We start from the raw sequence: 24197 nt of genomic DNA on the forward strand, positions 1-24197 counted from the left end.
TATGCCCAAATAAATCTGTTAGTCTTTAAGGTGTCACCAGACTCCTTGTTGTTTTTGTAGATACAGACTAACACGGCTACCCCCTGATACTATTTAGCCCTATTAAAATGCATATTGTTTGTTTGTGCCCATCTTAACAAGCAATCCAGATGACTCTGTATCAGCAGTCTGGCCTCTTCCTTATTTACCATTCCACCAATTTTGGTATCATCTGAAAATCATCACTGATAAAGTTTGATGTTTTCTTTCAGATCACTGAGAAGTGTTAAATAGCGTAGGGTCAAGTGCCAATGCCCGCAGGACCCCACTAGAAACAACCTCTCAATGATGAGTCCCCATTTAGAGTTAGATTTTGAGACCTATCAGCCACCTTTTAGCCCATTTAAAATGTGCCATGTTAATTTTACATCATTTTAGTTTTTAATCAAAATGTCATGCAGTACCAGGTCAAATGCCTTACAGAAGTAGATTACATTGTTACCTTTATCAACCAAACTCAATCGCAAAAAAATATATATATATCAAGCTAATGTAACAATTTATTTTCTGTAAACTCATGTTAATTGTTATATTTTCCTCTAATTCTTTATTGAGTTCCATATCAGCCACTCCATTATCTTGCCCAGGTTTGATGTCAGACTGTCACACCTATAATTACCTGGATCATACCATTTACCCTTTTTAAATACTGACAGCTTTAGCTTTCTTCCAATCTTCCCCAAGTTCCAACACTTACTGAAAGTCATCATTAATGGTCCTGCAAGCTCCTCGGCCAGCTCTTTTAAATCTCATGGATGCAAGTTATTTAGACCTGATGATTTAAAAATATCTAATTTTCATAGCTGCTGTTTAACATCCTCAAGAGATACTAGTGGAAAGGAAAGTGTTATATTATAGGACTACATCATCTGTGTTTGGGGAAAAACAGAACAGAAATATTTATTAAAACACTTCTGCCTTTTCTACATAATTGGTAATTCTACCATTTTCATCTAGTAATTGACAAATATCATACTTAGGATTCTTTTTTGTTCCCAATATACTTTAAAAACTCCTTATTGTCCTTAACTCTGCTGGCCATAGATTTCTCCTTGTGTCCCTTTGCTTCCCTCATCAATTTTCTACAATTCCTTGCTTCTGATTTATATTCATTGCTATCAACTTTCCCTTTCTTCCCCTCTAAACCAGGTCAGGTATTTTAATATTATATATATATATATATATACACACACACACACACATATATACACACACACATATACACACACACACACCCCAGTACAGCCTTCTTCCTCAATTGTGAGATTAAAAAAACTACTGACTAAGTAGCCAGAAGCAAGACTGCTATTCCATTCACTGCAATGAGCCTGTAGAAGTCGGTCTTGGGTATTTAGACTGCAAGCTCTTTGGGGCAGGCACTCACTACGTATGTGCAGCGCCCAGCACAACGAGGTCCCGTTTTCAAATTGGGCCAGAGATACAAACAGATCAGTACCTACGGGAGCCATTACAAGGAGTACTATGCTAATCGAGTGAGCCTACAGTTTGCAGCAGGGACACTCCAGGGTTTATTACCAAATGTTGCCGTCTCTCTAAAGGGCTAACGGGAACAGCAGTCGATAACATGGTTCCCAGAGGATCACCAAGACACGAGCAATCGCTCTGTCCTGGGAGAGAGCTATCAAGTAGCCAAACTGCCTTTTGTTGCCAGCAGAGGCTTAAAGTTTAATCCCAGAGAATTTGCTGCCCTCTCAATCTGAATCAAGGTGTCCCTTTCAGAGACCCCATGACTGTCTGTCACTTGTTTCCAGGGGCATTTCTTGCAGGCTTTAGCTGAGAGCAGCTTGAATGTCTCTCCCTGGCAATTCCCCTCTCCCCACAGGAGCAAAGCGCCCTGTAAGAGTCCCTTGCTTCTCCTGGTGCCTCCCTTCCTTTCTTTTTGGTTTACCGTGGCCTCCCAGAGCTGTATTCTCTGGAATCCCTCACTAGAGGGTCACCAGGCAACCAGCTGCCTGCTTGCCCGTTGCTCCGAGCAACCACCTCTTCTAACTCCAGACTCCACGCTATGCTTATTCAGCAACTCTCCAGCCCTCGTTTCCTGTCCCAGAAAAACAAAAAGAACTTCTGAAAACACAAGGAAACGGAACGTGAGCAGAAAAACCCAGCGCATCCGAAATGGGGACGCAGCGGCTGGAGGATCTGGGCTCCTTCCTCGCTCAAGGGCCAGGAGTGCCTACTTTGCCATGAGGTTCCCCTAGAAGTTTGGGGGTGGGTACAGATTAACTCTTGACTGAACACCAGGACACAGAACCTGGGGTACAGCTGACACGGGAAAGCCGCTCCCCTTGAAGAGGATCATGCTATGCCTAAAGTATTGCAGAGGCTTAGTACAACACAGAATTTCGAGTGTAAATATCCGCAATGCTTGGAGGAAGATTCGGTCAGATCTTCACCAGAGACACTTTCCCCAGACAAGATGCGACTCAGTCTGATGTGGGTTTATACAAGGATGGAGGGGACTTGACCCTCCCGCTTTGAAGGCGACCAAAGGGAAGGGGCAGGCTGGAGTTAGAGGCCGCGTTTGGCTTCGTTCCCTGGACCATCTGCACTCGCATGCTATTGTCCTGACTCCGTAAAGCGGCAGCCGCCGCGTCCGCAATGCAGCAGGAGCACGGGGAGGAAAGCGGGTGACATGATGAATTTAAGTCACTTTCATAAACTCGTTTCATTGCCCAATTAAAATCCCAAACTGCTGGCGCTCCCGAGATGGGTAATCCAATAGGCTGGGTATGTCTGCAATTAGCTTTGCTCCTTTGGGCGCACACAATGGCATTAGCGCTCATGCTCTCTAGGACCCCGAACTTTCCCATGGGTTCATTCTTCCAGCTTTCCTGCTGCAGAGACCAAGCCGCTGTCTACCTGCGCAGTCAGCTGCCGGAGCCATACTACCGCAGTCGCAAGAAGGCAGATTAAGAGAGATTAGTGGCACAGGACCAGCCTGGGCTGGCAGGTCTGGGTTCAAATCCTACCACTAGGGAGCTAGGATCAGCTACAGTCCTGGGAGACATTAGCCCACGTGATAGCAGGACCACACAACTCAGCCCCATCAGTGCTGCCTCTGCCCATTGCGGGACAGGACTGAAATACGCCAACACAATCCTGCCTTCTACAAGGCCAGGCTGCAGCAAAACACCAGAGATCAGGAGTGGGCAAACTGCGGCCCACGGGCTGCGTCCACCCCGTGAGATGTTTTAATCCGGCCCTCGAGCTCCTGCCAGGGACCCCGCTCCCGCTCCACTCCGCACAGCTCCCAGAACCAGCGGCATGTCCCCCTCCGGCTCCCACAAGGCTCAAAAACAGACACTAGAGAGTGGCAGGAGCGCACGCTCTTGGCCGTGCCATACGTACTGGTTAGGTGCTTGTATGCAGAACCCCGGGTCACTGTGATAGTAACCTGCTAAGTCCCAAGGATCAAGAGACTCCAGCCATGTCTACACTACAGGTGAAACAGCAGCACGGCTACTGTGCACTAGTGCCGTGGTGCAGACGCACACTACAGCGAGGGAAGGGGCTGTAGTAACTCCACCTCCCCATGCCGGAGAAGACAGAGGCGTTAATGAGGCTGGCCGCAGCTGGAAAGTCAGGGTAACTGCCAATAGCTAGTAATTAACCACTCCGTGAGAGGAAACAGCCCTGCAATTCCCACTGCTTCACTGAAGGGCGAGGGGAAGGAAAGTAGCCCCAAGACATGGGCTGGGGGGAGGGGGGGGCGTTCAGATTCCCCCACTCAACTCAGTTGTGTGTGTGGGTTTCAAAGCTGATTAGCAGCCCAGAGCGCAAGGAGGAGCAACGTGGATTCTTAAAAGTAAATGTTTAGTGGCACAGAGCTCGAACACTTCCCATTCCCTTAACCTGTCACACCGAGCCCTTCCGACTCATCCAAGCAGCTGTCACGGATGGAATACAGACGCCCGGAATCAGGAAGTTCCCTGGCTGGATGCCTAAGCCTGCTGCAAGGCAAAGGGCTCTAGGTAAGTTAGTGGGCTCAGCCCAGATTCCTCCTCCCTGCCACCCTCTTCTCGCTCACGAACTGCTGGAGAGCCAGACCCCCCTGGGTATGCACTGCAAATGACCCCAGAATGCTAAGCAAGTGCCTGGTCCCCCAACAAGGATCTCTGCCTCCTACCCACAGGAGAGTCCTGCACAAGGAGCTAGTCCGAGCACTGCAGGCTTAGGTTGATTTGCAATGGTATAAACATGCTCCATCTGGGATCAGCTCTACAAAGCTCCCAGCTTCCAGCGGCAAGTAGCCAGAGCCAGACCGGCACCCCGAGTACCCGGCCAGGCCAGTACAGCCGAAGTACGGTAAACATCCCATTCCTGGGGGGATTACAGCCCTGGCCCATTGTCGCAGCGTCCTACACTCAAGCACAGACAAAATCAAGAAAGTCTGATAGGTTTCGTCCCCTGGCTCCGTGGGAGTTTGATGCAAGGTGCGTTGGCTCGGTGATGCAATAGAACCATGGGCAGCACAGCTGCAGGCACGTGGATTTTGGGAACAGCGACTGCGGCCCAGCCATTTCGTTCCCGTAAATACCCAGAACAGCGTCGCAAGATCCCACGCTCATTCCACCCAGGCCTGGAGATCACAGCCTTGCACTGGAATTGAAACGAGTCCACTCCCCTGGCAGAGATGCCTCAGACTGGCAGGCGGCTGGTCACGAGAGGGCATAACACTTGTCACTGTCGCTACTCCTGACATCTCAGCACGGCCTCATTCACACCTTGTGCCCACGGGGGAGGCCAGGGTCACCTGGCACTGGAAGAGCCAGAGTCAAGCAAAGCGTATAATGCCTACCTGACAGCCAGGCTCTAACCTGCACCAGCCATCACTCCCAAGAGTCAGTCGTGCATTAGTGGGTGCCCCACATGGCAGACGGGCTCCTAGAACAGCTACCAGCTCTGTCAGCTTGGTACAATTTAGAAGGTTGCACGTAGCATCAGATTCACAGATTGTAATGCCAGAAAGGATCAGCATGGTTATCTAGTCCCACCTCCGGTATGACACAGAACTTCCCCAAAATAATTCCTAGAGCAGATCTTAGAAGAGACATCCGATCTTGATTTTAAAAAGGTCAATGATGGAGAATCCACCACGACCCTTGGTGAGTTGCTCCAAAGATTAAATTACTCACTGTTAAAAATTTACACCTTATTTCCAGTCTGAATTTGTCTAGCTTCAACTTCCAGCCATTGGAGCAGGTTAGATCTTTCTCTGCTAGATGGAAGAGCCCACTATTAAATATTTGTTCCCCATGTAGATTTAGACTAACCAATTCACCCTTTAGCCTTCTCTTTGTTAAGCTAAATAGATTGAGCTCCTTGAGTCTGTCACTATAAGGCAGGTTTTTCTAGTCCTTGAATCATTTTTCATGGCTCTTCTCTGAATCCGCTCCAATTTATCAACATCATTAATTGTGGACCCCAGATCTGGACACAGTCTTCCCGCAGTGGTCGCACCAGTGCCAAAAAGAGATAAAATAACCGCTCTAGCCCTACTCACAATTCCTCAGTTTATGGATCCAAGGACTGCATTAGCCCTTTCCGCCAGCGTCACAGAGTTCATGTTCATTTGATTATCCACCATGACCCCAAGTCTTTTGGAGAGTCACTGCTTCCCAGGAGAGAGTCCCCCCACCATCCTGTAAGCACGGCCTGCCTTCTTTGTCCTTTGATGTACAACTTTGGCCATATTAAAATGCATATTGTTTGCTTGCACTCAGCTTACCAAGCCATCCAGATTGCTCTGTTTCAGTTTCTTGTCCTCTTCATTTACCACTCCCCCAACTTTGGGGTCATTTGGGAACTTTGGTGATGATTTTATGTTGCTTTCTTCCAGGTCATTGATAAAGGCGTTAAACAGAGTAGGACCAACGCCTGCAGGACCCGACTAGAAACACAACTACTTGATCATTCCCCATTTACAGTGACATTGACACCTAGCCGTTAGCTAGGTTTTAAATCCATTTAACGTGTGCCATGTTAATTTTATATCATTCTTTAATCAAAATGTCATGTGACGCCAAGTCAAATGCCTTACAGAAGTCTAAGCATATTACAGCAACACTACTGCCTTTATCAACCAAACGCGATTTCTTTTTCACAAGCTTGGTTGATGGGAGCTATTCCCCATCAATCCACATTGATGGGAATGAGTTACCTGCCTTAAATTAATAGAGTCCCATATCAGCCGCTCCATTATCTTGCCCAGGATCTATGTCAAACTGTCAGGCCTAGAATTATCTGGATCATCCTGTTTACACTTCTTAAATATTGGCACAAAATTAGCTTTCTTCCAGTCTCCTGGAACTTCCCGTTTTCCAAAAACGTATTAAAAACAAAACCCAAAATTAACAGCCCAATGAGCTCCTCAGCCAGCTCTTTTAAAACTCTTGGATGAAAGTTATCTGGACCTGGTGATTTAAATAGGTCTAACTTTAGTGCTGCTGTTTAACACCCTCCGGAGGTACTAGCAGCACCAAAAGGAAAGTGTGTTATATGGTATGACTACATTGTCCCACAACCCCACCCTAGTACAGAACAGAAATATTTATTCAACGCTTCTGCCTTTTCCTACACTATTGATGATTCTACCATTTCCATCTAGTAATTGACCAATATCTTTGTTAGGATTCTTTTTGTTGCTAGTATACTTTAAAAACTCCTCCTTATCGTCCTTCTCTCTGCTGGCCATAGATGTCTTCGTGTGTCCCTTTGCTTTCCTTATCAATTTTCTACAATTTCTAGCTTCTGATTTCTAGTCGTTACGATCAACTTCCCCTTTCAGCTATGATCTGTGATCAATTCCACTTATCTGTCAAGACAAGGTCTAATATACAACTCTCCTGTGCTGGATGCAACATTGTAATTTAGGAAATTGTCATTTCTAATATTTAGAAATATTAAGTAACCCTCACCTTCACACTAAGCTTTACGGTCAGGAAGGTGTGGAAAAGCCAGACCTGAAAAGCAGGCTGCAGAGTTGCAAAAAGAAACAGCCCTTCTCAAAGGGAACCAACCAGCCACTAGCCTGAATAGCTGCAGCTCTTTGCAGCATTTTGCAAGCATCTCTGCAAGGAGGAGAGACCAGGCCCCAGGAAAAGCCAGGCTGTGGGCTCCAAGAACAGCAGGCACCACAATTAAACTTCTCTTTCCTCCTCTCAATCTCTCCCCTCCGTCAGGAAGGCAGCAATAAATTAACACAACCCCTGCAATGCCATCTACAGAAATCCCCAGCAGTCATCCATTGGTGCCACAACACAGGGCCAGACGTAGCCCCGGTGGATGGGTTTCTGGACTGGCTGCAGTTGACACAGGCCCCAAGCAGAAGGGTGTTTGAGGTGCCATTAAGCTAGGGGAGGAAGCTGTTAGGAAAAGGCTTACGTTGCTCGTTTTACGGTGTCTGAGCCAGGCAAATTCACAAGAGACCTGCCAAGGCTTTAAAAGTCTTGTTCTTTGACCAACATTTTAAATGCAAGGCTACCTCGCAACTGGATTTGCCACGCGGGTGCATGCTCTCCAAGATGGTGAGTATGGAGAGGTTTTAACCAGCTAGTGCAGAAACCCAAAGATAAAAGCCAAAACACCCAGGCTTCATTAGGGATTTTGCAGCCCAAGTGTAGGCTTGTCAGAGGAAGCTGCAAATAAATCTAAGTCCTGGACCATTTCTATTTAAATTCCAATGAGAGTTCTGGACGCAAGTATTCCCTCCACCCAACCTGCTACTGCACGTAGGATGACCAGACAGCAAATGTGAAAAATCCGGATGGGGTGTGTGTGTGGGGGGAGGGGCTGGGGGGGGGGAATTGTCCCTATTAAAATCGAGACATCTGGTCACCCTAACTGCACGAGGCGGGTGCAAGAGAACTCGGATGTGAAACCCACCAGTCTGTTGTCGGCATTCCAGCCAAGCAAGGTGTCAAAAGACATTCTGCTTAAGTCACTCTCTTTCAGTGCCGCTTTAAAAGGTGTTTTAGTAACAGATAAGGCAGCATGGGAAAGACCAGCTCAATTTGATAGTTCTCTAAAAGCATTTCCTCACTTTTTTTTATCTGACCTCATTTCCGAGGCTCACTTCACAGCATCCAAATGCCTAACCACACAGGAAAATACAATTGGCAGCAAACAATTTAGAGGAGCCTAATACAAGCAGTGGGTTTCTTTTTTTTCTTTTTTTTTTTTTAAAAAGACCCAACAGTTTGCATAATCTACTATCTGGCATTTTATCACCTATCAAGAAACCCTCTGCTGTGATAAACTCAGTCAGTGAATGGTGAATTTGCTATACTGCAAGTGTGTCAAATGCTTCAGCGTTCTGCATTTGACATCATCTGTATCTTTTACAGAGAGAAGCCCGTAAAGCTGGTAATTTATCAAGGCTTAGGAAATGTACTTGTGTTATGCGCTAATGCGATATACACCATCTCATTGTAAGTGTCTCCAACAGGACGGTGCCAGATGCAAGGTGACTGTCCCTCTGCTCAAACTCGTTATCGCAAGCCTCATTCTAAAAATCTGCCTATGCACTCGTTAAGATCCTGACGACTCCTACGTGAATCTTGGCTGGAGCAGCAAGCAGTGCACCAGCGCTAACCAAAAGCTACGTTTCAGTTGGAAGCTTACAACAAATTCCCCCCAATAAAGACACTGCGTGTTAGCAGGAGACATGATCTCTTCAAGGGAGACTGCTCACTCCACAATGGCAGCCTTCCAGCAAGGGGATGCTTCCAGACTACCACAGTTGGAAGTCCTACAGACGCCACAACAGCAATTAGAGATTGCCGATGGGAGGAGTTTAATGAGTCCCACGCTGGCAGTTAGCCTATCTGCATTCAGGATCACCAAAGAGCCTTCTGTAGCAGGAATTGGTGAGCTCCCTGCACAGACGGGAAACTGCTAATGCCCTAGTTGAGAAGGGGACATTACAGGGAAAAGGGCTGCTAGAGTTCCAGGACCAGAATTGAAGCCATGTGAGACAGGCAGGAATAAAAATCCAGAAGGAATCTGATCCTCAAAGGCAGCAATCCCATGGCAGCATCTCAAGGAGCATTTGCGGTCTGCTCCCGCTCGACAGCATTGTGTCCAGCCACCAGGAGGAATGTTGGAGAACCTTTGTCACCTACTTTGCAATTCAACCAGGGACAACCTAGCGCTGCAAGGAATTAGGCTCAACACCACAGGAGAGCGTGCCCTCCAGCCACAGAGCTGGTACAGAAGCAGTGCACGCCCCCCACAGGAGTGTACTGGCGTAACACCACACCAGCTTTAACAGGAACCCCAATGGCAAGAGAGATGCATACTTGTGCCGGAGTGCAGGCGAAGCGCTCATTAAAAGGGACACTATCAGGGAGATTTCCTTATGCTCTCATTATAAACCAGGTGGACTGCTTTGCTTTTCAGACCCCACGCTGGTTACTATTTGCTCTTCCCTCAGGTTGGGCATCGGCAGAAAGCCACTAACTGTTGCTTCCAGATTCTCAGGCACACCCCTGCTTTGTTTAGAACTTTGGTTCCACCGTTCTAGTGTTTTAAGTCTTAGGTTTGTTTAGTAAAGTTTGGTCAAAATTACCTTTAAGTAATCAAGGTCCCCCAGACACAGAAGAATGGAGCAGGGACTACAATGAGCAAGAGCTATTCGAGGCCAGTTAAGAGCAAATCTGGTATATAATAGCATCTCCAGTGGAGATGCTAAGACTGCAGTTTCTTTCTGCAGACATCTAGAGCAGCGATCCAACGGTTAGGTGTCACTTGACCATCTGTACAGCTCTATTCTACAGGACCACGGACGCTGGCAACAACTGTACAGAAGCAGGAGGGTTGCAGACACCCTCCAAAGCCGGGCCAAGCAAATCAGAGAGATGACTGCTGCATAATGAAAGCTTTCCATTGGCTACTGCAGCACGACAACACACACACACACACACACACACACACACACCAGACTTTTAACACCTTAAAACCAAAATACATTGAGACTTATTTACTTTAGCACTTCACTCAGCTTAAGTGGGTAAAACAGATGGGTCACTTTCACTTTTACTACTATGCAGTTCCAGCGGCTCATCTGATGGCCCAGGGCATAAAGAAAACAACACTTTTCATGGTAATTGTGTCTGGGGAAAGTTTCCATGTTCAGTGTTCTCTTTTGTCAAGCACAGGCACACACACATCCTGACAGTACTTTAATGTCTGGGGGAGAGTGAAGAGTTAACAATAGCAATGCCTAAAAGCACTCTAGCTAAGCAGTAATACAGGGAATGTAAAGCTTTTAATATTCCTGGGGTAGATCCCCTGAATTCACCACACACAAGTGCCCCACAGATCCATGTACCCAAAGAGGAGAGCTCTTCGCTCTCCTCCCTTCCCCCCAGTGTCGACATTATCCACAGCGGTGCTCGTTTGCATCACGCTGTGGTTTGCACAGCTACAGTTCTACATTTCACTGCAACGCTGGAGCCAGTTGTAGGAGTTTAAAGACTGAGCTCAAAACAGTGTCAGAGCCGCCTGCCTCGCTGCTAATGCTCCAGAGCTGCGTGAAGTGCTGAAACCACACCCCCAGAGCGGCCTTTTTTACTGCTAGTGTTTGCACTAGCTTTTCCCCCCTGGCATTCCCCCACCATTTCATTATTCCTTGTACAGCTTCACCGGCAGCCGCTCAAGAGCGAGCTTCCCTATACCACAGTGGGTAAGACCACCAGCGCCCTTTCCACACCGGCACTGCCAGTGGAGAAGTTAAGTTATATGCTATCAGAGAGGAAACCTGCCCTCAAATAGAGGGGGTTCCAACGGATAACCAGGCTACCTAGGGACCACCTCGGGTCAGAATTATTCAGAAAGTGACAAGTATTCTTGCAGGACCAAGTCATTGACATCTGCTTTCAACAATAAGCCTTATCCACTGAAGGTGAATTAGCAGTAAGATGCCGGCCAATGAGCTGAGTCTCCCAGACACAAGTCCAGGTGTGATCTCTTGTAACAGGGTGCAATAGGTGTATGACACCCAGATGATGTCATTCCTCCTCCCTCCCCCACCAGTCAGAGTTATAAGGGGTTAACACCAGACCTGTGACAGGGGCCAGCGTTCACCATTCCACTAGTTACTGCTAGTGAATCATTTGGAGCACCTGACGTAGGTTTAGCCTCATCTACAGGACAGCCGTGGTGTGTCACCAGATCAGGAGGCAGCAAGGCAGGAGGGCATCCAACAAAGGTCTGTTTCTGTCCTCACAAGCAGGCTTGGACGGGTCGCTAACTGAGGTAACTTGAGGCAACTGAAGTCTAGTCTCCCTGTGCCAATGGACACAGCTGCATTGTTCTCTTGGCTACACAAGGCTAAGAAGTCTTCCAGTAGCTCTCTCTACCCCACTGCAGTCCCAGAAGGAGAGCCGTCCTCTGTGAACAGCCCCTGGAGAAGGGAAAGGCCGTTGTGAACTGGAATGACAGGCTTCCTTAATGGCACATGGCAGCTCTAGACAAGGCCCAGGTATGTATCCAGATTCATTGGAATTTAGCAGCCTCCTGACAACACCTCAAGCCATTGGGGGTAGAAACCAGCCTTGCCCAGGCCCCAATAGGAAGAGGCTGATTTAAGCTATTTCTGCCTCCACATCAGGCTAGGAGAGTCACCCATAGCCCCCACATCGAGGGCTTTCCCTCGAAGTGCTGAAGTCACTGCTGCATGGCCTTGGCCCCAGTGCCTTCAATCGCTGGATGGCCAGCGATGAAGGGTTGATCCAGCCACCCATTCCCCAACCTCAACCAAGTCTCCCTCGGGCACCTCTCTCTGCAGAAAGAGCTTAACAGTCATCCAGGGATCACGGGCCAAAGGTTGCCGACCCCAATGTAGAACAAGCCCCCCCTTGGAGGAGTCTGCTGGGAGGGGGCTGCAGCTTCCTAAAGCGGAGTTGCTGTGGGAGGAGGGGAAGCTGGAACCCAGTTCTCCAATGGAGCCAGTCCGAGTGAAAACCAGGCCCCTGCATTTCAGCATACGCAGCTCGTTTCTTTGGCCAACTCAGGAGGAACGGATTGCTTTGGAACAAAATCGGACAATTAAACAGCAATAAGTCACCAGGACCAGATGGGATTCACCCGAGAATTCTGAAGGAACTCAAATATGAAATTGAAGAACTGTGGTATGTAACCTATTGCTTAAATCAGCCTCTGTACCAGATAACTGGAGGACAAACGAAATGCCGATTAAAAAAAAAAAAAAAAAAGGCAATTACAAGCCAGTAAACCTATCATCGGTACCAAGAAATTGGCTGAAACTATAATAAAGGACAGAATTATCAGACATAAGACGAGCACAATTTGTTGGACAAGAGTCAACAGGGTTTTTGTAAAAGGAAATCATGCCTCACCAATCTATTAGAATTCTTTGATGGGGTCAAACATGTGGACAAGGGTGATCCAGTGGATACAAGTATCAGGGGGTCGCCGTGTTAGTCTGTATCTACAAAAAACAACAAGGAGTCTGGTGGCACCTTAAAGACTAACAGATTTATTTGGGCATAAGTTTTCGTGGGTAATGCATCCGAAGAAGTGAGGTTTTTACCCACGAAAGCTTATGCCCAAATAAATCTGTTAGTCTTTAAGGTGCCACCAGACTCCTTGTTCCAGTGGATACAGTGTACTTGGACTTTCAGAAAGCCTTTGACAAGGTCCTTCACCAAAGGCTCTGAAACAAGAAGTAAGCAGTCATGGGATATGTGTGAAGGTCCTCTTGTGGATCAGTAATTGGTTAAAAGATAGGGGAAAAGGGTAGGAATAAATGGGCAGTTTTCACAGCGGAGAGATAAATAGCTGCCTCCCCCAAGGATCTGTACTGGGACCAGTGCTGGTCAACATTCATAAATGATCTGGAAAGGGGGGTAGACCGTGAGGTGGTAAAGTTGGCAGAGGATAACTAGCTTGAGTAATTTTGTAAGTCCAAAGCTGACTGCGAGGAGTTACGAAAGGGATCTCTCAAAACTGGGTGACTGGGCAACAAAATGGCAGATGAAATTGACTGTTGCTAATTGCAAAGCAATGCACATGGGATTTTTTTTTTTTTTCCAAAACGATACATACAAAATGGAGTCTAAATCAGCTGTTACCACACGAGAAAGAACTTTGAGTCACTGTGGATAGTTCTCTGAAAACATCTGGTCAATGTACAGTGGCAGTCAAAAAAAAAAAGCTAACAATGTTAGGAACCATTAGGAAAGGGAGAGTAGATAAGACAGTAAATAAAATGCCACTATATAAATCCATGGGACACTGATGCTTTGAATACTGCAGGCAGACTTGGTCACTCCATCTCAAAAAAGATCTCACAATTGGAAAAGGTACAGAGAAGGGCAACAAAAATGATCAGGGGGATGGAACAGCTTCCATAGGAGAGACTGAAGAACCTCAGCTCGGAACAGACACAGCTGGGGGGTGGGGGGAGGGAGGGAAGAGGACAGACGTCTATAAAATCATGACTGGTGTGGAGAAAGCAAACAGGGAAGCGTTCTCTACCCCTTCACATAACACAAGAACCAGGGGTCCCAATTCCATTGATAAGCAGCAGGTTTAAAACAAAAAGGGAAAGAAACAGTCGGTGCAGCCGGCGGTTAGTTAGGATGCTGCTTCCGCCCGTTGCTCTGAGCTAGCAGGCGCTGACCCTCCTGGACTGAGCTCTTGCTCCCGTGGAGAAGTGGGCTTGGCGATGGGGAGCAAGGGGAATGGGAAGCTGCTCACTTTGTCTAAGTTATCCACTGCCACCGGCAGATGTTCAGTCTTACCCAGCTGAGGCGATTCCTTGCTGGGTACAATCCACCCAGCCGATGCTAAAGCGGCTCTAGCCAGCCCTGTCAAAAGCAATAGCTTCAGATACAGGCTACGTGACCTGGCAACGGTGGCTTTGCTTTGGCGGTGAAGAGAGGACCTTTTATGCTGCTACCCCTAACCAGGATGGAGCGAGAGGAAAAGGCACTAGGCCGCCCCTGCCTAGTTATTCGTACTGTTACTGCACGTCACCCCGTAGGGGTGCACAGCATAGAATAGAGACGGTCCCTGTCCCAAGGAGCATCTGTGCTCCTAGGTCAGTTTTGTATAACTGGGGCGTGGGAGGGGGTCGAGTTGCCAGGGCAACGTATTGGTGCCAACACACACACACAGTCTGTTGTGCCTGTCAACTAAGCTCTCCTCTCCGGGGACAAACAGAGCCATCTTCTGGCTGCGTGGCCAGCGACGTCGCAGCTGGGCCGGCATTCAGGCCTGGTGCACAATGGAAAGAAATGCCAGCTTTGTGCTAGGACGCTGAATAAAGGGAGCTCCTCTCGGGTGCGCACACAGCGACTGGGTCTTCAATTTCCTCCCCCCTCCCGTGCAGAGAGGCTGCAGTGGCGCCGGGAGGAGATTCTACGGCTAGGACAGACCAGGGAAGGGCCAGCTCTGCACCTTGTCCTGTCCGGCACGTCCGACCGATTTCCGACTAACGCCCCCTCGCATTCCTGTGGAGCGGGGCCCGGAGAACAGGGCCTCAAAACCCCTGGGACAAATTGATTCCTGGCCTGCAGCCAGAAAGCCCTCTGAAGTCCCTCCACACAGCAAGCAACAAAGGACGCTCTCTGCCAGGCCTCGCAGAACTTGCCAGCTCCCCTCTCCTCCGAGGAGCTTTGGCTACGTGCAGCAGACTGGTCAAGGATGCCCTGGATACAATGGGTCAGCTCCCCGCCCCCCCCGCCCACAACGGCTCAAGACAGACGCTCGATTCAGGGGCAGCCAGTTAGCCTCGGAGCTGGGAAAGGCCCTTCCCCAAAGGGTCCCTGTAAGACTGCATCCCGATTCCCTGAAAACGCCAGCCCAAATCACTAGGCTGCTGTCCAGGGCGTTCCGGTCCATTACTGGGGCGGCTCCTCTACATAGCGGCATCCCTGCGAGAGATGTGCTGGTAGACCGCATGCAGACACCCCATTTCTAAGGCTGTGGTTTGGGCCCATGTCTTGCCTCTAGAGAGGAGTCTTTCCTCTGCACTGGAGAAAAAACCCCAAAACAAAACAGCGCATTTGCTAAGAAGTGTTGTCCGAGCCCTGCGTGATGCACAAGAATCGGGTGGGCCTCAGCATTTAACTGATTGCAGTTTAAGCTGGATGTACGTGTATTATTTTTTCAGAGAGAAATCCAGCTCCTAATTGGACACAGACTTGTGCGCTCCATGCATGGACACATCTATTATTTGTATCAACGTAGCACTTATGAGCCCGCCATGGGTCAGCACCCCACTGTGCTAGGCCCTGTACAAACAGTACACAAAAAAACCCCACACACCACAGTTCCTGCCCCCAAAGTCCGGCCAATCTATGTAGAACCCAGATCTCCAGCTCAGTACCTTATCCACCAGAACTTGCTGTCTAATAACTCTGGCCTATTTGTTCGGGGGAGAGGGCCCACTTGGCGGGCTAGTGGTCCCCATTTCAGGTTCGCCTTCCCCACCGATTGTTTGCAGAGGTGGAAGAACAAAAACACTGGGCAAGGAGCTTTAAACACCAAGTACCTGGCACCCCAGCTGGCCCAGTGTGTCCCCACCAGCCTTGCTCTCCCCAACCACCTCTGCAATTTGCCATCCTCAGCCTGCAATTTGTGCTCCTTAAATAATCCCCTGAGCTGAAGGTTTGTTGGAGGAGGAGGAAGAAACACACACATCTGCTCCTTCTCCCCAGCGTGCATCACTGCTCAATCCCGACTTGCCATTGGCACGTATTCTTCATGGAGAGAGGAAATGAACAGCATCACGGCACCGTGAAGAGAGCTGGAGGGAAGCAGTGGGGAAGCCGCCAGCAGAGGAGGAGTGCGAGCGTGAACGCTCTCCCTATTGCAAGCCACCAGCGGGATCCGGGAATGTCAGTTTTTAGTGCCTGATCTGCCGTTTCCCCTGGGCACCGCTCCACGGCGAGTGATGACACCACGTCTACTTAGAGCGGAGGTGGACTCCATTCATAAGTCAGATACCGTATTTTTGGAAGATTGAGCAAGTTCAGCTGTTTCCTTCCCCACCCCTTGGGAATGAGGAGTTTGGATTTATCCTCCACTCAGCCATACACACACACACACCCACACCCCAGCTGCTGCAGAGATCCATCTAGGCCCCGGATTCGGTTCTCCATGGAGAGATCCCTGATGCCCAGGGAAAGCTATAACCAGGTTATGCTAACGGGGCAGGCTTGTGCTTGAAGTGAGGGGCCGCAGAGAGGCGTTTGGTTTGCCACACTTGAAGGAAATCCAAGAGCTTCAATGAGGTTGCCCCTTTGGCTCACATGGGCACTGTTTTACCCTGTCCAGTAAGGGCAGAAAGTAGCACCATGGCGGGAAAGCCACTGCCACCGCAGTTGGAGGCAGGAGGAGAGCACAGGATGGCAAGGCTCGCTGGCATCAGACGCGAGGCTGCCGTTTGGTCACCGTCTCCACGTCTGCCCCTACCCACAAGCTGGTTTCTATGACCACTTTGCCAAGCCAAGGCCCAGACGCGGCCATTCAGCTATTTACCAGAGGGCCGGTTGCTAGGCACGGAGTAGGAAACATGCTAGAAGAGGAAAAAGCCATGCTCCTGCTGAGAGCTGGAGGATCAACTCTGAGTCACTGCTCTGCACAGACAGCTGAGTGCAGAGGCTGGAATCTTGGCAAGACCTATTTGCAGCAACACCCATGCAGGGAGAGGGCGGGCGCTCCCACCCGCCCACCCTATCTGGAGCACAAGCAGCCTTCCCCTCCCCCACCCCACCCTCAAACTTGGCCCATGCAGCCGTGACTTCACTTCCCATCCCCAAGGCGTGGTGACTAACCCTTACGGAACAACACCCCTGGGAAGCAGGTAAACACCATCATCCCTGCTTAACAGATGGGGAAAACTAGAGGCAAAAGCGAGGACCCATGAACAGAAGGGATCAGTGTCAGAACTAAGAGGTCCTGGGCTCCAGTTCTGTGCTCCAACCACTACCTCCAATGTGGGCACCTGGAGACGTAGTAGGTTAAGATCTACATACACCCCCTCCACACATACACCTTTCCCAGATGCTGGCTGTCCTCCCACCCACCCACCTTGAGCCACTCTGCTCCACCCCCGTCCCCTCCACTTTCACCTGCCAAAAAAGGTGGGAACAGAACGGCACCCTTGTTTTCCACGTTTTAGATGCGTATAAACAACCCACACCCACAAGAAGCCAGGTACTAGCAAACTCACGTGCACAGCAAGAACACACCCATTCGCAGTGGGTTACAATGCTCACGACACAGCCTAGCCTTGCTTCCAAGAGCGCTATGCAGAGTCCTCCGAAGCTACAGGCTCTGCAGCCTTCGGCCCTGGGTGGGCACCGAAGTGAAGCAGTTAATCCAGGCCTTAAGCTTGGTTGCAATCATTGCTGTGAGATTTTGCAGAGACAAGTACCTCAACGTTCCATGCTGTAAGCCTGAATTTTCACTCTCATCCGGACAATGCAGTCAGCCAGGGTCCGAGCCCCGGGACATCCGCTGGGAAGCTCACAATACTCGAGGCTATTTCATGGGAGAAGAAACCCCACTTTCCCGACCAACACTACAGGCTCTCAGCCAGAAGTTCAAGTTTTCAAAGCTGCAGATGAGCTACTGAATCGAGATCAGCTGCCATATTCATCCCGGAACCGCAGTGGGCTGAGCTGAAATACAGCCCTCGCGTAGAGTGGTCCCAACACCTTCCCGAGCCAGTAAGGAATGCTTCTGCCTAAGCCAAGACTGGATCACCCCCCGCAGGTCCCAGCTGTTTGGCCTGCAAGGTATCTTGAGACACTATAAAAAATGCTTAGCTAGCACCTACCAAGGTGAACAGAGAAGACCAAGCCAGTGTCTACAGTTAGCCAAAGAGTTCGAATGAGACCAACCCAACACCGGAGCCATGGGCAGTGGCCACATCAGGCCCATTTGTAGCTACAGCGAGTTTGCCCCCCAGCTGGCAGGAGGTGACCTTACCTTCCGCCCTTCTCCAGAGAGTCCCGGAAAGGATACACTTTCACAGCTCCCGATTTGGTGCCAACGGCCATAATTCGCAGCTTGGGGTCGTAGGCCAGAGAGCTCGGCTGGTTGGGGAACCCATGTTCCACGGTCTAGGAGGAAGACGAGAGAAACGAGACAGCGTCACATGCCACGGAGTTCAGCGGTGCGAGGCTGACTCGCTTGTAGCCCCCAGAGATGGTTACACGGGGCCCATCCCAAAGCCTTCGGCCGGTGCTGCCTCCATAGGCTTGGACAGCGCACGCAAAAAAGAAGTTTAGTTGCATCCCTATTTACAGGGCCCAAGAAGATCTCACAACTGACATGCCACCCTTCCCTGCAATGCTGGGGAGAAGGGGGAGGGACTCTCGCTCACTTGCTGCTCAGAGACTGACTCCCCCTTGAGCACCTGCCTGAAAGCCTTTTTCACGGGATGTGCCGGCGGTGCCAGGCAGTTCTGTTGCCCCATTGCCCAGGTGGGCTAAGCAAGGACCACACACACTATAACCTCATCTAACATTTCTAGCCCTTGGCCAAGCCTGAGCCTTAGCATTGTCTGAAAACGGGCAGACCTCGCCTTCCCTGCTCCTCAGAGAAGGACTTGTGACCCAGAGCTCAGCCAAGGATCAGAGCCCACTGGGCTTGGCACAGTCCAGAACGTGGGAAGCCGGGCCCTGCCCCAGACACAGACTGGCAGGAGCATTACAGGGAGACAGTAGGTCCAAGCTCCACACAGCTTGTAAACTGCAGCCAAATTTAAGAGCCACAGCTCAAGACACCTTGCAGCTACCAAGCCTGGAATAACCAGGTGAGTGGGGGCTGGCCAATCACTGTGCGTCCCACTGACTTCATCAAAGCCTTTCAAACAGCCTGCGTGAGCCTTAGCTGGGAGGGCAGCGCCGGATTTGCCGTGGCTCCGGCCCAAGCCTGGCCTTTGCAGCTAAGATTCCCAGCAGCAGCTATAAAAGCAGCCCTGGATAGACAGCCCCACTCCTTAGACTGCTGGCGGTCTTCTATTACTGGCCACAGCTTCCTTTCAGGAAGGTTAATAAGAGTCGACGCAGCCCACGCAGTGCAGGTGCAGCCTCCCTTAGCGCTGCTCCCACCCCAGTGGCCTCCTGGAAGGCCACGTTTTAGGAGAAGTGGAAGGGAGGAAGAAGAGAAAAGATTAATCAGGCTTGGCTGGAAGAGCCGCCTGGAGCAACCGCTCCCTCCCACCTCCCCTGAGCAGTCCCAGCAGCGCCCCATCCAAGGACTGGGTTTTTGTTTTGTTTTTTTTCCAGGACCAACGTGCAAGTATCCGAATTCCAGCTACGTCTCAAGTGTCAGGGTCAATCTGAGCTCAGTACAGGAAGAGAATGAATCTTCGCTCTCGCTCAGCAAACACGCCCCGCTTCCCCTTGGCGATCAGTGTGCAGCTCTGAACGCGACCACCCAGGGAATATATTCCTCACCCCTGCAGCCGAGCAGAGGTGGGCAGTGGGATATGGGCATTCTACTAGGTACCCGCAACCAGAGCTAGGGGACAGCCCAGCATAAAGGCTGGCTAGAGGGAGGACCCCTCTTAGCAACTGGATCTAGATTATTGGATGAACTTCAATCACTTGCCAACTCAGAGAAACAGAGGCTGTTTTTGCATCGAAAGTGGTCATAAAACGGACAAGTTCTCCAGGAAGCGATGTCAGCAAGAGACCCTATTACAGGATCAGCGTACAGACCGGTTAATTCCTCCTACCCAGAGTGAAGGAAGCTCATTCCAGCTCCGGCACCCCTTTCCCTAATGCTCACAGACAGGACCCATCTCCCCAAGCAGGGGCATTGAATACTGGGCATTTCCAAGGCCCCTCACACAGAAGGCTCTCCCCAGTGCTTCACAACTGGCTCCAGGAATAAGGCCATGTCTATACGCACAGTGCCGCTGCTGCCAGCTGTGCCAAGCGGCAGAAGCTCTCCCGCCGATATGGCGCCATGCACACGAACGCTTATGTCGGTGAAACTTACATCGCTCGGGGGGGGGGGGGGGGGGGGGGGGGCACAGTCACACTCCTGAGTGATACAAGTTTTGCTGACACAGGTTGTGGTGTAAACATAGCCATAGTGTCACCATATGGTCTGCAGGATCTTCCCAACTGCACCTTCCACACACAGACTCTTAACTCTTGCGTCCACTTAGCGGATCTTAACCTCCTGCTCCCTCGTGGCTGCTGTGGGCGACAGATGTTCCAAGTGCCCCTTTTAATGCCAAAGTATTTTCTCCAACGGTACATAGCAGGGAGTTAGATGAGGACCCGACTACGGATGCTCTTGTACAAAAAAGGCCAGAAAAAAAGTGTTTTTTTGTAAACTTACAGTCCAAGGACAACTAAATGTTTAAATACACGATCAGATTGTAACAAGGCAGCTTGAGAGGTAGTCGGAGAAGTTTGCCAGAAGCCGGTCAGAGGATGGCTGGGCAAAAACCCTTGAGAAATCCGTCATCAGCCCCATCTGAAACATACGACTTGTTCTGAAGACAATGCACTGCACAGACACCAACTGCAGCACCACCAAACAGGGGCCCCCCGAAATCGTGGCCCACACAGTTACTCTGCAAAGTAGCAACACAGAACAGACTCAGGATCTGGTCATGGTAAGTACGAATCGTAAAAGCGCTGATTTGCTAGTGGCTGCTGGGCCTATTCTGGCATTTAGAGACCAACAGCTCTCTTTACGTGCGAGGGATTCTGAAACAGCACTACACAAGGTTAGTGGAAAGACTCTGAAATGCCATGGGAACAACGCAACGCTCTAGCTCGACGAAGACCAGGTTTGGGGACTGGGTCTATATGACAGCAGGGGCTTCACACCCTGGACAGAGGGACACTTTGTTACCTTGCACTTGAGGATGCACTGGACATGATACCACTACAATTCTCTTGGGAACGGGGCTGGGACTAGCACTAAAGTTTGCCACATTTTCAAGTGGAGAGTTCCAGTGAATAGCCATCAGGCAAAGGCGATCCAGGGAGCAGGACATGGGTATCCTCTCTCCCACCCTGAAAGATAGCAATCGGATAGCTTCGAAAGACTTGGGTGCCAATTATCAGAGGGGTAGCCGTGTTAGTCTGGATCTGTAAAAAGCAACAGAGAGTCCTGTGGCACCTTTAAGACTAACCGATGTATTGGAGCATAAGCTTTCGTGGGTGAATACCCACTTCGTCAGACGCATGGGTGCCAATGTTACTCCTCCTGCGGGGGACTCCATCACCAAGCCAGACAGCTCTAGGCTCCCTGCCGTCATGCCACCCTGGCCGGTCAGATTTCTTAGGCTAAGCAGGGCAGGGCCTGGTGACTGCATGGATGAGACCAAGGAAAACAGATTCTGCGACCGATAGCATTGGCTGTTAACGTGGTTGCTACTGCTCAGAGTCAGTACTGCACCCACTGGCCTAGGCTGAAGACACAGTCCATGGGAGGAAGAAGGGGACAGGAGAGGAGTCACTGAGTATGAAGCAAGGGTTTGGAATGCAGGCTCCTTGGAGCTAGAGGAGAGCCAGCCGCCCCGCCATTCAGCCCCAGGGCTCTGTACTAACCACACTCCCTCTGCACCTTCCAGCCAAGGGCCTCTAGTGCTTTGCAGCCATCAGTTTGCCCCCAGCCCCTCTGGGATGTAGGTCTCCATTCTGTAAGTGGGGATACACCAAAGAGAGGCTAAGTGACTTGCCAAAGATCTCAAAGTGAGTAAGTGGCTGAGCCAGGAGAGTCTTTGCTTTAACTACTAGGCTGTTTTGCCAGCAGAGGAGCTCCAACATATGGGCTGGAGATAGCCAGCGTAGGACACCAACGAGCTACTCACAAGTAGCGAGTGACATTTACAGTCTTCAACACCCGCTCTCACAGGGGAAGCGTCACCCACGGTCTAGGTTGGGAACAGCGCCCGAGGTCATAGGTCAGCATGAGCGCTAGGAATTCAACCCAGCTCTCCCAAGTCCTTTGCACAAGGAAATTCTTTGTTCCTGACAAGACACTGCACAGTCGTAAGGGGTGAATGGAGGGGAAACATTCACAAATCTCCTACATCAAGGGCTACGGGATCCCCTGAGTCCACACAGGACAGAAAGGATTTGATATCACTGCTGAAATAAAACGGGTATGCAGTTCCCTCTGTAACTGGAGGCTTCACCTCTGACTCCCCGAGAGGGGAATGGCACACAGCGGTTAGGCCCCAGGAGACCCAGGTTCAATTCCTTGCTCTGCTACAGACTTCCTGTGCAACCTTGGGCAAGTCACTTAGTCTGTGCACTACCTATATAATGGTCATTAATATTTCCCTACCTGCAAGAACAGATGCACGAAAGACTGCAAGGCGCTCAGATATTATGGGACTGGGGATCATATAAGCCCCTAAGACACATCACTGCATAGAGCAGGCGTGGGAAAACTTTTTGGCTCAATGGCCACATCTGGGTATAGAAGTTGCATGGCGGGCCATGAATGCACACAAAATTGGGATTGGGGTGCGGGGGGGAGGGCTCTGGCTAGGGGTGCAGGCTCTGGGGTGGGGCTGAGGGGTTTGGGGTGCAGGAGGGTACTCTGGACTGGGATCGAGGGGTTTGGAGGGTGGGAGGGGGATCAGGGCTGGGGCAGGGGATTGGGGTGTGGGGCGAGGCTCAGGGGTTCAGGCTCTAGGCAGTGCTTACCTCAAGCGGCTCCCAGAAGTAGCAACATGTTCCCACCTATGGCTCCTATGCGGAGGCGTGGCCAGGCAGCGCTGTGCGCTGTCCTGTCCGCAGGCACCGCCCCTGCAGCTCCCAGTGGCCGCAGTTCCCGGCCAATGGGAGCTGCAGGGGTGGTGCTTGGGGTGGGGGCAGCGTGCAGAGCGGAGCCCCCTGGCTGCCCCTACGCGTAGGAGCCGGAACGGGGTCATGCCGCTGCTTCCGGAAGCTGCACAGAGTGGCCCCCGACCCTGCTCCCCAGAAGCGCCAGAGCAGGGCAAGCCCCAGATCCCGCTCCCCAGCGGGAGCTCAAGGGCCAGATTAAAACAGCTGGTGGCCCGGATCCAGCCCACCCGCCGTAGTTTGCCCACACCTGCCATAGAGTATTCCCAGACGATCAACCTGCCAGGTCAGGAGACCACCTTTCCCTTTCAACCTAAAGCAGGACACACTGCAGATGCATCTAGTACTTCCTTACGTTTCTCTTGAGCTACAACGAGCGGCAGATTAGTATCTTGCCCCCTACCACACACACATTGACATTAGCCATCTGCCATTTTATGTTCCCCCCAGCTCCCAAAAGCCAATGCTCCCACCTCTCAAACCGCCTCCCCCGGTTTTCCCACCGGGAGCTGAAGATTTGGTTTATTACGAGCCGTCAGCAGCAAACACTTTCTTTTTATCTCACGCTCCAGCTGCTCAGAGCTCTTCCCTTGCACTGGTGGTCTCTTTTGGGATGGGTTTCCACACACCAATTAAGTGAGCTAGGTATTGCTGGTGCACGGCTGTTTAACAGCCATCCTGCTGCATTTCTCACCCTGGTTTAATGACTCGAATATCAGATCAATCACTGTCCTGGGATAACTAGGAATCCAGGAAGCAGTCGGCGGGTGGGGCCTGTGGCTTCATTTCCAGCTGCAGGATTCCTTACAGAAGCTAATTAATTAGCTCTTTCCCCATTTTCCTGCAAACACCAGATTCCTAGCCCGGCCTATTTGGAAGGGGAGTTCAGGTGCAGCTACTCAGATGGCTGCTCCCCCTCTCCAGCCAGAGGAACAATCATGATAGGGAGGGAACAGCAGCTGCATCTGGTATTGAATTCAGACATCAAGGCAGGAGACAGGGCTGCTAGATTAAATTCCTGGCCCTGCCACAGATCTGTACATGACCTGAGGAGGGCATGTGGACCTGAGTGGCGATGGCGTTTCCTCACCTGGGGGAGGCTAGAATGCTTTGAAGCCTTCCAACAGGAGGAACTGTGAACATTCAAATGAATAAAGAATTTGTCGAGGCCAAGCACGCGGTTGGGATTGTCCCCGCCCGGCTGGCCAGGGATTCGTCATTTTCAGAGGGTCAGATTTTCCGTGCTGTCAGCCAGCTTGCAAACAGTCCTCTCGTTCCGTTTTTCTCAACCTTTTTGATACCAGGGACCGGTTTGCTGCCTTCCTAAACTGTGTC

The 24197-nt window shown here is 50.5% G+C and overlaps 1 protein-coding gene across 2 annotated transcripts in view; it reads right to left on the minus strand.

Moving 5' to 3' along the window:
• LLGL1 (LLGL scribble cell polarity complex component 1) overlaps positions 1–24197 on the minus strand; it is a 64766-nt gene that overhangs the window by 31890 nt on the left and 8679 nt on the right. For both annotated transcript variants that reach the window (XM_024215045.3, XM_026650577.2), the window contains exon 2: positions 18061–18158. In XM_024215045.3, coding sequence (XP_024070813.1) covers positions 18061–18158 — 98 coding nt within the window. The remainder of the gene's footprint in view (positions 1–18060; positions 18159–24197) is intronic.

The sequence above is a fragment of the Terrapene carolina genome, unplaced genomic scaffold, assembly GCF_002925995.2.
Source record: "Terrapene carolina triunguis isolate 2854851 unplaced genomic scaffold, T_m_triunguis-2.0 Scaffold93, whole genome shotgun sequence".
Classification (NCBI taxonomy): Eukaryota; Metazoa; Chordata; order Testudines; family Emydidae; genus Terrapene; species Terrapene triunguis.